Source organism: Tursiops truncatus, chromosome 8, assembly GCF_011762595.2.
Source record: "Tursiops truncatus isolate mTurTru1 chromosome 8, mTurTru1.mat.Y, whole genome shotgun sequence".
NCBI classification, from domain to species: domain Eukaryota; kingdom Metazoa; phylum Chordata; class Mammalia; order Artiodactyla; family Delphinidae; genus Tursiops; species Tursiops truncatus.
Genome location: NC_047041.1, coordinates 32,398,767 through 32,413,471, shown reverse-complemented (window position 1 = coordinate 32,413,471; position 14,705 = coordinate 32,398,767). Strand labels below are relative to the sequence as shown.

Genomic DNA, 14,705 nt, shown 5'->3' with positions numbered 1-14,705 from the left:
ACGTTGGGAAATTAGTGCTATTTTTATTTTGGTTTCCCCAGAAAAATTGATGTTTTTCCCCCAGAAGCTTTTTATAGTTCTGTTAAGAATGCCAAAGCCAATTCACATTCATGAGGCTTAAACAGACAGCAGCACATCTATTAATAAGGATTTTTAAAGTTTCTTCAATTCTAAAATAAAAACTCAAATTTCTCAAATTAAATCAAAAGATTTAATATGTATGCCAGGAAAATTACTTAATTTGGAAAAATGTGACAGAATCTCCTTTTCTTTTTGGAAGAGCAATAGTGCAAGAAATGTTTTTCAAATTTACTGAACTACTCTGAACCTCTGTTTTCTCTTCTGTAAAATGGAACTCATAATATTTAGCTTGCAAAGATTACAGTAAGAGCTAGAGATAATATATGTAAAGCTCCTCCCTAGTGCAAGACCTGGTGCATAGTAGTTACTCAAATAAGTAGCAGCTAAAAAACTGCTTTTATTGAATGCATATTGATTACTGGTCTAAATAAATAGGAACTGATATCAATACAGATTAAAAGAAGTAGAAGCAGTGGGATTCTATGAATGAAGAATTGAATATATACTCATACCGTATTTCATTGATGCTAGGGATGTTTTCTGACTTTATGAGGAGGTGTCAAGGGAAGATTTTCACACAACTGTGTATGACTTCAACTTGGCCAATGGCATTGTAAGATAGCATGAATTATAAGATGCATCCTGGTTTTATGATCTTAAAATGTGAAAAATCAATGAAAATAAATGATAGCTGGCTTCTCCCATAGGAAGAAAAATAAAATACACTAGGCAGGTCACAAAATACACTACCTACCTTACTACATACAATGGTAAAAAATGGCTAATGTTGGATTTTATTTTATTCCCCTTTTAAACATATTTCATTCACAAATCTGACTCAAGTGTTATTTGGAAAAAAATGGAATATTTAAAATTTTGAGGATGTTCTTCATGTGACAGAACAAGGACTACACAAAATAAGGACCTTACTTTTTTGTTCCATAGTAATTTTTGAGATGTAAGCAATACTGAAGTCCTTTAATGCCGAAAGAATAAAATTTTAGATTTTAAGTTAAAGCTAAACTTAGCTATTTTATGAATAGATTTTCCAATATTATTGTTTTAGTAAGCATATATAAGAGATTCAGAAGTTCTTTTCTTTTCCTACATATTGGGGAAAATTATTTATTCGGGAGAGAAAAAGAAGCTGTTAGTCTGGTTCTACAAAAATAATATAGATTTGATTAGTCCAATCTGCCTCATATGGGAAACTGTCTCAGGTACGAGAATTGAAGAATTGTGTCTACTTAGACTGATAATTTTATTGATCTATATCTGATCACATTTCACTTGTAAGAGTCCATCCTTAATCTCATTTGCTGAAAAAATTTACTTTGATGAGTACCACACTACTGAATTTCATATGACCTTAAAAATTACTGTTGTTGAGGAGTTTACGTAAGATAAAACTCTAAATGTCCTCTGTACTCTTAATCATCTGTCTATTAAAGAAAAAGCCATTTAAGTTGGACAAAACACCTAGACAGTGCATACCATGCCAGGCACTACTCCAAGTACTTTATTTATACTAACTCATTTAATCCTCATAACATCCTATGAGAGAGATACAATACTGTGCCCGTTTTACAATAAGGAAACTGAAGCGGAGACATGAAGTAGTTGGCAAATGGTGCAGCCTGGAATCAGAATGAGAGTGCCTGGCTCCGGAACATGTGCTCCTCAATACTATGGTAAACTACTTCTCATATCACAGCATAATTATGGGCAGTTGATTTAATTCAGAATAAAAAATTTGTTTTTTCATAGTTGTTTAAACTTACGAATTCTAAACTGCTCACAAATAACTGATGACAGATCTCTGCATTTTATAAAGTTAAAGTATTCTATTTGTTTGAAATAGATCATTTATAAGACGAAATTTGACCTCATCTGATCAGGTAATATAATATTCTACCATTTAAATAAAATGTTGCTTTTAAAAAGTAGGTTGAGTGATATACATACTCTTTAGCTTGTTATAGTGACTCTGACACCAGAGAATAGAGTGCCACATGCATTTACACTCATGGCCATTTACCATGGCCATCTCTTTATTCATTAAATAGTTAACTTAAATGTAAGTTAGAAAAACTTCAACTACAAAAATCAGATATTTATAAAAATAGAGCATATGGTTTTATAGACAAATATGAAGTTTCTCAACATCATTTAAGTTTGTAAATCTGAATATGGGGATATGTTTAATTTTAAAACTGAAAATACAGTGTTAAAAGAGAGTAAATGAAATCTTTTTTTATGTTATAGGAACATGTTCATGGACAAATAATTCAATAAAACTATTTTGTTTCTCCAAGTCTACTCCAAATATAGGTGACTGAATAAGAAAGAAGTATGTCGATTTTTCAAACAACATCTGGCATCTTAACTTTTGGAACTTAAAAGCAAGAATTCTGTTCTACTCTTTGTGTTGCAAAAGGCTTAGTACAGTTCCTTATATACTCTAGGCACTTATTTACCAAAGGAGAATATTTGCATATTTCCAGTGCTATATTAAATGATATTCATAGTAATGAAGCCAAATGCACAGTAATTGTCTGAAATACTTTGTTAACAATCAGATTACATTCTTTTTCACTTTAATGTTAAGTGCATTAAATTTCGTATGAAGATAGATAATATTTGTATAATAAATATCAAACCTTTTACTTTACCGTTGTGAGTAACCAAAACACTGCATTATTGAATCTTATTAGAAAACAGTTGAGTGTATTTTGTCTTCACGAACAATTAGTTGGATTGAATTTAATTGTCTGAGAATCAGTCCTTGCTTCATTAAAATATACACACAGTCACAGACACTATCTATATGATCTCACCATATGCCACGTACATTACTGTACAAGCTGAAATGTTGATTATAAATTTAAAGTGACTGGTAAAGAAGAATGTACTGATGATTCTTATGCGCCTTATATATTTTATAATATATAATTGCATATATATAATTGTATTCAGGTTTTGGGTGCTCTAATTCATTAATAAAGACATATATAGAAATGTTTATTTTTTGTTATCACACAGAGTAGTAATAAGAATAATAAGAATTAGTGGTAAATTGTTCTTAAGAGAACATATTATTTGAAGATGATTCACTTCAAACTGCCAGCCAATTTAATGTCAGACACCTGTCAAATGGAGCAGACTGGCTCGGTTTTTTCATGTGAATCATGAAATATTTTTTCTGAAGTCCACTTTCAGTTTAAAAACAAAGATGGAATTTTGAACATTAGATTGAAAATAAGTATGTAACGATATTGTTAGGTGCCCACTTCACCTAATTTTTATGGCTTTGCATTTGTCACCTACCACCACCAGGGAACCAGTGCCAGGCATACAAAGAAGAAGAATCTCACCCTCTCTGCAAAAACCTCAGATAAATTTCAAACATTGTCTTCACCACTTAAAAATGAGGAGCTAGGTGTGTGAAACTGGACTCAAGATGTATACAAGGGCTAAATATCTTTAAAGGTGTAAGTCTAGTGTATTCACTTAGGACCCTACTATGCACTGAAAATAGGATAGAAGCAATGGGAACCAAAAGGGGGGTGGGTCTTGAGAGAGGAAAATGATGATTCTCTGCATCTCTTGCCAAATATTACACTAGTTTTACTATCAAGGAGTAAAGAGGATAACTGAATATTTCATCAATTTCAATATAACAAAATGTAAAAATCTACTATGTGCAAATAAGTGTACTAAATATTTCAGGTAAAGTACAAAGCATTAGATTGAAAATAAGTATGTGGTGATGTTGTTACAAGTCCATTATCCCATAAATTTTATAGCTATATCTTTGTCACCAGCCAGTACCAGAGCTGTTAGGCATACACAGGGGAAGGGAGAGTCTCATCCTCTTGACAGAAAACTTCGTGTGAATTCCCAAAGCTCATCCAAAGAATATAGTTATTGAAAAATATTCATCTTTGTGTTTTTCTTTTTGACACCTGACCCTTTTCCTAGTCAGTTAGAAGCAGCCATGTTGCTCCAAGAAGAATTCAAATTGTTACAGCAGAAATGCTTAAAGGAAGTTGACGTTTAGCTTGTGTTTTCACAATTGGTCTTTGAAATCTAGAGCAACACAAGTCTGGAGAATGGGACTTTCTCAAGAGGAAAAAAAAAATGGTCTTCTAAATCTCAAAGGTCTCCTTAAGAGGTGGACTCAAACAGAAAGAGTTCCTAGGAATAGATGAAGGAAACTCAAAGACCCAGGGGAAGACTCCAACAGACAGGAAGAGGAAGTGAGAGGCTTCTGTGATTCAGAAGAAGGAAGAGGAAGAGTAGGAAAATCAGATGACAGTGTCCCAGTTTTGAAGGAAGTGGGATGGGCAGCAGAACATCCAAACAAGTAAGGAGAGGTCCAAGAAAACTGTGGCTTTTATGATGCTGTAACGTCTACAAGCATCTCAGAGAAGTTTGGATTCAGCATGGTGCCAGCTGGACAGTGGCATAGAAGGCAGGTGGGGAGCCCTGGCTCGCCTGAAGGGGCAAGGTGACCACACACAGAAGCCAGACTGGGAAAGCAGCTGGGCCTAAGAAGGATAGGCTGAGCCAGCAAGGAATGGAAGATACAAAGTCAGACAAGTCCCAGCACCTTGTAATACTGGAGAAGAGAGAACAGATGCGTTTATGAGCCAGTGACTTAAACATGAGGTGATAGCAGTGGGTTCTTATGACCAGGATGGCAAGGGACTGGCAAGGCCAGTGAGGACCGGGAGAAAGAAGACCCCTTCCCACTGCCACTGCCTGCACATTAGCATCTTTCTTTTCCTATCTGTCATTGATTAGTGGAAGTGAAAAGGAAGAACAGCCCTTGATGGAAACTGAATGAAGTAATTCAAAATAAGGCTCTTTGAAACTGAAAGCTGTAGATATATTATTTTCATGTGCCAAGTTTGCTCCCCATTCTATCACTCACCAGCCTTCCTTCCTCAACTCCCCACACTCTGTGAAGTCATGAAAAAGTCTTTGTGCAGAAGATATCATCAGGAAGTCAAGACTCCTTACAGAGAACTAAGCATTTTTTGTGTGTATTATTTTGTAGCTATACTGGATAACGGCATCTGAAGAATGATCTATACAAAGGATGTATTTATTTTTTCTTAGTTTAGTACAGCACAGTTTCCCTTTCTTTCCCATTTGCTGATTCTTAAGCTGTTCTAGTCTTACCTTTGTGCAAAAACCAGGATATTGAGATTTAATAGACATGCAAAGGTGGGAATATTGGTGGAAGGGTAGAAATTGTTTGAGTAGATAGGATTCTAGAATTTGGTAAACTAAGTTTCTTAGTTTTTATTGTCTTTATTGATGAAAAATTTGAAATTTCAACACAGCAGCAGAATAGGCATCTGACCTTGTGTTTAACAATTAATATGGCACATTTCACCTATTTCCATAAATTCTGTCAATACTTCTAAGTTATGTTTTTTTTAAAACCTCTGGAAAACTAGGGAGGAGGTGATGATGCCCTCCAACTCTTCATGTTTATGACCATCATTTTCTGCCAGAATACTGCAACTTCCTAAAAAATGTTCTCTCTGCCTCCAGGATTATCCATCTCCAGCTCTTTTCTCCATATTGCAGTGAGGGTGAGTTTTCTTATACACCAAACTGAATTATGCTGCTCTCCTGCTTAAACAAGAATCAAGACTACACAATTTAACATGGTGTACAAGACCATTAATGACGTGGACCTTGTTTGCTTCAGCCTCATCGTCAGCCCCCACGCCATACTCTCTCTCACCATCAGGTCTGTGCATATGCTGTTACCTCCTGTTTGGAATACTCTTCTCCTCCTGCCTTTGGCATTTTCTGATTCCGCATGCTTAGCTAATTATTAAACCACTTTTAGAACATAGCTATAGCTTAGACCTCTTTCCAAGATGCCTTTGTCCACTCTTAAATTCAAGCTAGGTGCCCCTCTTAGGTGCTCCAATGGCCCCTGTACTTCCTCTACCATGACATTTGACATACAATATTGTAACTCTCTATCTACCTGTATCTAGTTCCCATCCAACTGTAAACTCAGAGAATGTAGGATTGCTGTCTAATGTATTCACTGCTTATCTTCACAATCTGGTTAAATGACTGGCATACCACACAATAATGCTTTGTAACTAGTTGCTGAAGAATAAAATGACTCATAAAAAAGATAAATAAATTTTAAAAATGACTCCTAAAGTAAGAGTTTTCAACTTTGCAAAAAAACCCACAATTTTTTGTTGTTGTTTTCAGGGCTTTTTTTCCTTCTGTTAACATAGATAACTGAGAGTCAGCTACTTTATGCTGATGTAAACTATTAATAAAAAGTTTGTAGTTTCAGAGTTGAAATGGATAATTTGGTCCTAACCTTTTTCCTCCCTCCCTTCCCCCTTCCTTCCTTCCTTCTTTCCTTTCTTCCTTCCTTCCCTCTTTAGTTCTTCCCTCCCTTCCCTCTTTTTCTCTTTCCTTCTCTTTTTATCTCTCTCTCCCTCTCATTCTCCCCTCTCCTCTTTCTCTCCCTGCTTTTTAAGTGTTAAGACACCTAATTGATTGACAGCTAAACAGAAACTTAGAGCTCAGTGATTTTTTTCCTAAACTATGTAGCCTCAAATTAGAAAATGGACATCTTTCTTAAAAGCAAAAAACTAGCCTGTGAGCATAATTTATGTTTTATATGCTTGGATAGTGCGTGATTATTTCTCTAACATTTAGCATTGTCATCAATGTAGATAATCACCGTGTTTTGTATCATTAGCATTATTGTTTCGCTCACTAATCAAGGGAGACATTTTAAGCTACTGTTTAGAGAAGTTCTCCATTTCACTTTTGTAAGTTATATTTACTCCTTGGAAAATATGAGGAACTTTTATATTTTTTTCTTTTTTTTTTTTTCCAAATTCCAATGAAAAGCTTTTTTAAAAACTCTTTGCCCTGACTTTTCTTGTGGTTATGCATGTTTCAGAAAAAGTTAAAGTGCACATAATACTCAGGTCATAAGAAGATACTTTATTGGTTAAAGTGATGAGTTCTAAAGACTGCTATGTGAAAATCTCTTTCTACCCCCAATTATATTAAATATAGGACTTAACCATTTTAAGTAAATTTTGGATACTATTTTTACCCTATAGAGAACAAGCAGAGCTGCTTATCTCTGTTTTGAGGAGAATATGGTATGATTATATTAACTCTACATAAAACTTTTGGTGTTTCTCATGAATTTTAAAGCCCTTGGTATGATAGATGTCCATTGATTATTTTGCTACTATATATTTTAAAAATCAGTTTTTAATTTACCAAGTTAAAGCTGCACAAAAACCATCAAATCAGTGTGCACATAATTGATACGCTACTCAGCAACCCTGATATGTCTTTGAATAGTAAACCACGAAGAAAACAAAGCAACTATTTCTTAATAGGAGTACAGTTTAGTGGGGAGATACTTTAAAATATAAGCTTTTCTGAGGGAGGGGGTTAGTAAAAGACTAATGGCAAAAAGTTTTAAACCACTCCTTTCGATAAATATTTTATAACAACAACAAAAACCTCTCACAGGTAAGTAAATTTCATAGAAAAAGAGATGTTAAGCTTTATATATAATTGACAAGAGGAAAACATTTAAGTAGGCTTCATTTAGAATAAGTTATGTTTGCTAAATTGGATATATTAGGATTTGATATATTAAGAGCAATTTCAAAAGATTATAAAAATAAGCTACAGTGTATGCCTGCCTTAACAACTATTTACAATACCATTTAAATATTTTGCTCAAATATATCTAAATGTTGACCGTTATACTGATGTCACACTGCAGTTAACAATTTAATTTTCTTTAAAGCAATGGACAGGGTAAGCTTTCTTAGCTGCTTAATTCACATTTCTCTGAAAGTCTTTTGTCAGTTAAAGCTTTCAACCAGCTAAAAGTAATCCTTTCCCCTTCTCTCCGTGAGTGGAAAGAAAGCAAACAAACACGTGTTTAACAGTAAGGTCAGCATGACATAAAGCAACAAGAGCCAGTAAACTGAAAATGAGGTTGACATTTTGGGACTAATCCAGCAAGTCCTGTAATACTCTTCCAAACTCCACAGCTGCACAGGGCTGTGGACAAGCCTAGGCGCAGCCTCCAGGCAAGTGCCCCGGAGCAATGCCTTGGAATGTGATCAACTCCAAGAAGAGGAGCAGATCCCTTTGTATTTGTCTTTGCTTTGGCTATAGGATACTTAGGTAATGTACATGTTAAATCACTGCTACTATGAACTGCTGCTATTTAACTTATCATCAATGTCCTCCAAATTCTCAAATCTTCTCTAATGACAGGGAGAAATTATTAAAGAAAATTAATAATTATTAAAGTAATTAATTAAAGAAATTATTAAAATAATTAAAGAACACTACTCTTGGCTTTTTTTTTTTTTCAAATTTTTAAGCCACCCTGTTTCATGCCTAACTCTGGAGGTACAGGTTTTATTGGCCCCAAGTAACTGACGGTCTGTAGGGACTTTTCCTGAACTTATATGGGGATGTGATCCAACCTGAATGCAATTATCTTGGCCCAGTTCACATTCTTGATTCATACTATGGATGTAGACCAAGCCAGGCTGGATTGGATTCCATAATATGAAGTAAGTAGTCATTTATTTTACTGCTTTTTATTCAATTTTTGGATTTGATAAGGACCAGGGAGTATGGAATAATGGTACATTAAATAGATAATGGATGCTAGATGGAGACAGAGACTGTCTTTTCACTAAACATTGAGTAAGAAAAATACAGCGAAACCACAGAAATCAAGTAATTTTCTCTTCATTAAAATCATTACATGATTTAGTCTAGTGTGGATAAGCAATTTAGGACTTGGCAAACTTGTGAGATTTTCTGGCTATGTATTTCCTGTAAAATTTGAGATGTGAAAATTCCCCCTATCCAATGGGTATTTAAAAGGCATACTTTGAGGAAAAGATAGTTATGCCCTTTCTTGGGTTGTCTGCTTGTCCATTTAACTTTATCAGTAGAGACATGGTTGTTGAATTCTTGAGTATAAAAATGAGGTATCTTTAAATTTAAAAACAAATTTTTTAAAAAAAATTTTGAGTGCTTATACATAATGCTCTGGAGATTGTAAAGATACTTAAAAGGATTCATATTCTATCCTGAAATCTGGTGTGTAAAGGGTAAATGTACATGAGAGAAATTGCTCAGGTATTCACAGAAAAAACTCCAGAAATTTAATAGCTATCTCACCAAAGGAATGCAAGATCAAGGCAGACATAAAGATCTCTCCTGGGAATTTTATACCATAGTCTTAAGGATAGAAAGTTATTTGGGGAGTTGATGACTTTATCATGATTTCTAGACCCATTGTTCCTTTTTGAAGAATTAGTACCACAGTAAAAATAATCTAACCATGTAGTATATAGCATAGATTTTTGGAAGGGCTGTGTTTTAGTTAAGCTCTCTATATTTTAAAGAAATACTTTTTTAAAAAGGTCAAAATCAGTACTATTACTCTTAATATTATAATCAAAGGGCGATAGGCTCTTTAGATTTTTGATTAAGCAGGCCTCACTCAAAAGACTATATTTTTTTCAGAGGAAGAAATTAATTGAAGACTTTTGAGCTCTAATTTCAAATCAAATATATTAAATATTCATATGTACATACAGATAGCAATAAAGCAACTTCATTTTCTAGATTCCTTGGTTTCACTATAGAATATACCAGATTAATCTGATAAAATCATAACCAGAAGTATGGCTTAATGAAAACACAATAATATCAGTTACTATTTCTGAACACCTGTACACTTTTTCATTTTCATTTCCATTAACCACAAAACAATTAGCAAGGTAGGTTTAATCAGAGAGGTTAATGACTTGCTCAAGCTCATCCAGGTACTAAATGGCAGAGAAATGGAGTGCAGGCCTGTTTCAGCTCTCTACACGGTACTCATTGTCAAATATATCACTGTAGCTGTAGATAATTTAGAAGTTACAGGTTGACCTGGTATGGCTATTTGAAAGGCATTGTTTTTGTAGAAAACATATTGACCACTGTATTTGCATATTATCTGTGTTTGCAACAAATTATTTTAATGTTAAATGTGAAAAATAATAGTACTGCCCAATATAAATTTGCCATGTTTTAAAATAAAAACACAATTGTTACGTAACAACTGACACTGGAGGTATAATTGCTTCAGACTCAAATGGCTTCTCAAACCTTTTTAAGAGAAATATTTTTATTAACTCAATAATCTATTTCAGTACCCTTCAAGTATTTTCTGATATATAACCTGTCTTCTTATGATTTAATTTCACTTTAGAGCCACCAGAAAGAACATGACCTATAAAATTAAGATAAAGGTTATGGCTACTACATAGCAATGGAGATATTAGTTGGCAGGAATTTGTAGAGAAAAAGATTTAGAGGCTAGATATCTTCCATTTGGTGATGTCATGTTCTTTTCCAAAAGCTTTCTTTCATTTTTTAAACCGTAACCTGAAATATTAAATCCTAGTATTTAGACATCTAGGTTTTCTTGTGCTAACAGCAGGCACTCAATAAATATTTATTGAATGAAATCAGAGATGAGAAAATTTTGTATACTGAGGTTTATAATACAAAACAATTTAGGGCTACTTAAATATAAGAAACAATTGTGTTTGTGGAATTTTTCTTAGGGAGGCAACTAATACGCCATTCTGTTTTAAAATTTAGAACAGGGAGCATAAAGTGTGTTCTTAATAAGTAAATAATGTACTTATATTCTCCTATGTTATAGTCAGTACAAGGAGAGAGCTCACAAAGTAGGAAGGGAAGTTGGAAAACTTTAAGAGATGAAGTTAGGGAGCATGGGAAGAGAACATGATAAAGCCATGTGTACAGAAATATGCCCTGATGTAACAAAAGAAAGAGAGATCCATGGCGATACCAAACCCAGAGAACATGTCATTCAACTCCCAGCCGAGGAACGCTATTGTCCTATCTCAAAGTGGCTCTCAGACTAGTAGTAGAGTAACAATACAGAATAACCCACTATAGTGATCCAGATGTGCAAAAAATACATGCAGATTCTTAGGAGGAAACAAGTCACTATCTGGAAGATGCAGGGAACACACGACAGAAGTAATGTTTGGCTGAGTCTTGAAGGTTGAGATAGGACTGGTATCAAAGGGGGGAAATTAAGGCAGAAGATTGGGGTAAAAAGATTTGTGTGGCTGGAACATAAGATGAATGTATTACAGAGGAAAATAAAGAGAGTAAAGTTACAGAAATTGATGCTTCAACACCATTTCAGAGTGACTCTCATGTGCCTGCATTAATAAGAAGAGTGGACCAATTAAAATATAATCTCTGAGGATGGAGCCCAGGAAAGGGTATTGTTAAAAATCTCCCCTGGAGACCGTAATGTGCAGCTATAGTTGAGAAGCACTGCAGTAGGTGACTGGAAGTCAGTGAACATTTTCACGTGAGGTAATGGCAAAATTAGATCTTTTTAGGAAAATAACTTTGGCCTGGAGAATGGAGACAGAATGAGTCTGTGTGTTTAAGACTTTGAAGGACTAAAGAGCAGTCCACAGTCTATTATAATACATATGTAGTCACAGAAAAAGACATGTAGATAGACATACTAAGGAACAGACCATTTTTATACTAATGTTAAGACTATTGGGAATTCTTGGGTTAAACTCTTATTGAAAGTTATAACCAAGCATTATAAAATTTGTATATTATCTATTTGCCACATGGACCTAAAGAACCCAAGCCAAGGGCCCTGGTTGGAACTTGTTTTAATCCCTATTTCACATCCCTTATGAGGATTCACTGTTTACACATGCTCTATAGTTAATTCATTTTGAAAATTGAAGAAGTTATTGGCAAGAAACAGTTATGGTAAGATTATCATGCCAATTTTTTTGATCAGATGAAATCACTTTATCTTGTTTTGGGGGTCATATTACTATTCATTAAGATTATTCTATATTACTTTCCCTTGGTAAACTGCAAGTATTTATCAGTTGAAGGGAATGGGTAATTTAAAAATGCATTAAGAAATCAGACTCTTCAGTAAATGTTTTCTATATTGTTTTCAGAGTTTGATTTTCTCATTAACAACTATTAATCTGCATAAGGTAGAATATTTTATTTGTAAGGTAACGTCCAATTTTAAAGAAATTTCAAAAAAGAATTGTCTACTAGTTTCTCCAAGCTGTTAAAAATTATATATATATATGCTTAAAATTGGTATAAATTATTTTATCTAGGAAAAAAAAGTCATAGGTTTTGATTTTTGCCAGTGGTTCTTCCTGTTTTATGTATGTGTGTGTGCATTTTATTTTTTTTTAATGGATCTCCAGTGACACCTCAGAAAAGAACTCTTGTTTGTCTCCTAAAGGGTTATTTTCAGCTCATATAACAAAGTGAATTGTGGGTTTTCTAGTTATTGTAATTGGCTGTATTATTTTCAGCCAGTTTCTAGTGTTTCCTGAAATATCTCTTAGATTGGATCAGAGACACTCAAAATTTTTTAACTGTGATTTGTCCAATATGTCCTACTGAGTGGAGAAAGAGAGTAATATTTCTCTCTTCTTTTTACTTCCCTCCTTTTTTTTTCTTCCCACCTTTCCTCCCTCCCTGCTTGCCTGCCTTCCTTTCTTCTTTGATTTGAGAAGTGAATAAGAAGCTCTCACCGAAAGGAACATTCTACTGGAAAGTTATTATTACACCAATATTAACGGTGAGACTCAGTAAGGTTAAGTGACTTTCCACACGCCCTAGATGTAAGGAGTGGAGTTAGGCCACAGACTCTCTGACTTCCAACTTCCTATTTCGATACAGAATACCTTATTACAGGACAATTCCCCAAAAAAGATTAGTGAAATACTACAAAACCCATAATGCTCTTGTCATATGCTATGGTTCTCCTTAATAACTTTCTTAGAGATCTGTGTTTCAAATCTGGGAAACAGTCTTAACATATAAGCTGGTTATCCTAGTTTGAGTAGCATCAATCTATTTCAAGAATTTTAAACTCTTTTTCTGTATATTTTTTGCATTAAAAACACTTTGGAGAATCTGATTAAGGTTATAAATTTCCTTCTCATGAAAATGTATATACACACATATAGACAGAATTTTGCATACCATTTTAAGGTTTCATTTTTGTAAATATAATTAGGGAACCAAAGGGAGCTATATAGAAAGAACATATAATAACTTTTTATTTTTATGTATAAGATTTTTTTTTTCTCTACGGTAGAAGATTTGTTATATGTGAAAGTTAAAAATCTCACCTAAATGGTATGAAATGATATGAATAAGATTAACTTTAACAATCAACCTAATACTTTTTCAATCTTGTAAACTCTAAAAGAAAATATGGGTACACGAAAACACTAAAAATTCAAATTATGCTTTATAGAGGAAATCAATTAAACCTCACAACTTTTATCTGAAATTTACACAGTACGATATGTTATAAATGTAAGGCTTTGAGAAGAACATTGTAAAAACTCGAGACCTCATAATCCTGACCAAAACAAAAACAGAAAAAATTTAATTTTTTAAAGATAAAAATGGCATTCACTTTTTATGAAAGAGAAGAGGTTTCACCATCCCTGCCAAGATCTTGGGTAATTGTGCAGCAATAACCTCAGACATCATTTCTGGAAATTCAACACTCAGTGCCCGGGACTGGATAAATGTATTCAAGCAGTACAGATGAAGTTGTTTGACAAGCTGTTGGTTTAACAAATGGATAAGAAACATGTAAGAAAAATAATATATTCATATACTATACAAACATGGCAGCTTATTTTTTTAATAATAGAAATACTTAAGATGTTTTTTTCTTACCGAACTGAAAACATCTCCCTCCACTTTCTAGCATAATATGTAAAATATTACATACTCATGACAAAATATCCTAATATATAGAAAGATTTAAAGAAATGAAAGTATTCTGTAATCCCACAGGATAACCAGTGTGAACATTTTGGTATATTCAAGGTTTTTTTTTAATACATACTCAGGTATACACATAATATACACACATGCATATATATTTCCATAAATGAAATTATTTTATAGTCTATTTCTTAATCCAGCTTTTTCATATAACAACATATAGACAATATATAGACTCTTCTATTTCAGTACAAACAACCCAGCATAATCCATTTTAATCTAATTTTAATTTTGTCAAAGTAATTCATGTACATAATTTTGAAAGTCAGCTAGTACTGGAAGACCTATACCAACAAAAGCAACAGCAGCAACAACACAGATGTAACCACTTTAAACTTCTTTAGCCTGTGTCATTTGATATTTATCTGTGTATTTCTAATAAATTTTATTTTCCAAAGTTTACATTATTGATTAAGTTTCTATTAAATGAGTATTTAGCTCTCTTGTACTATATACCCCCCTCCCCAACTACACACATTTTCTCTTCTCTCCATTCTCTATATAGTTATATCTCAATTTTTGGCTAAATCGATATCTAACATTTATATTACAAAGATTTTTGTTTTTTACTGGATTACATTTTCTTTGTTATATGACTTACTTTAATTTTGCTAGGGCTAATCACCTTATGTTTCTGTTCCTTTGTTTTTTCTATATTACAA

The 14,705-nt window shown here is 33.4% G+C and overlaps 1 protein-coding gene across 1 annotated transcript in view; it reads right to left on the bottom strand.

Annotated features, from left to right (window-relative positions):
- Positions 1-13,486: 13,486 nt before the first annotated feature.
- Positions 13,487-14,705, bottom strand: part of PGR (progesterone receptor) — a 99,005-nt gene continuing 97,786 nt past the window's right edge. Inside the window, exon 8 of the mRNA XM_019923733.3 lies at positions 13,487-13,815. Coding sequence (XP_019779292.1) covers positions 13,660-13,815 — 156 coding nt within the window. The 3' untranslated portion in view covers positions 13,487-13,659. The remainder of the gene's footprint in view (positions 13,816-14,705) is intronic.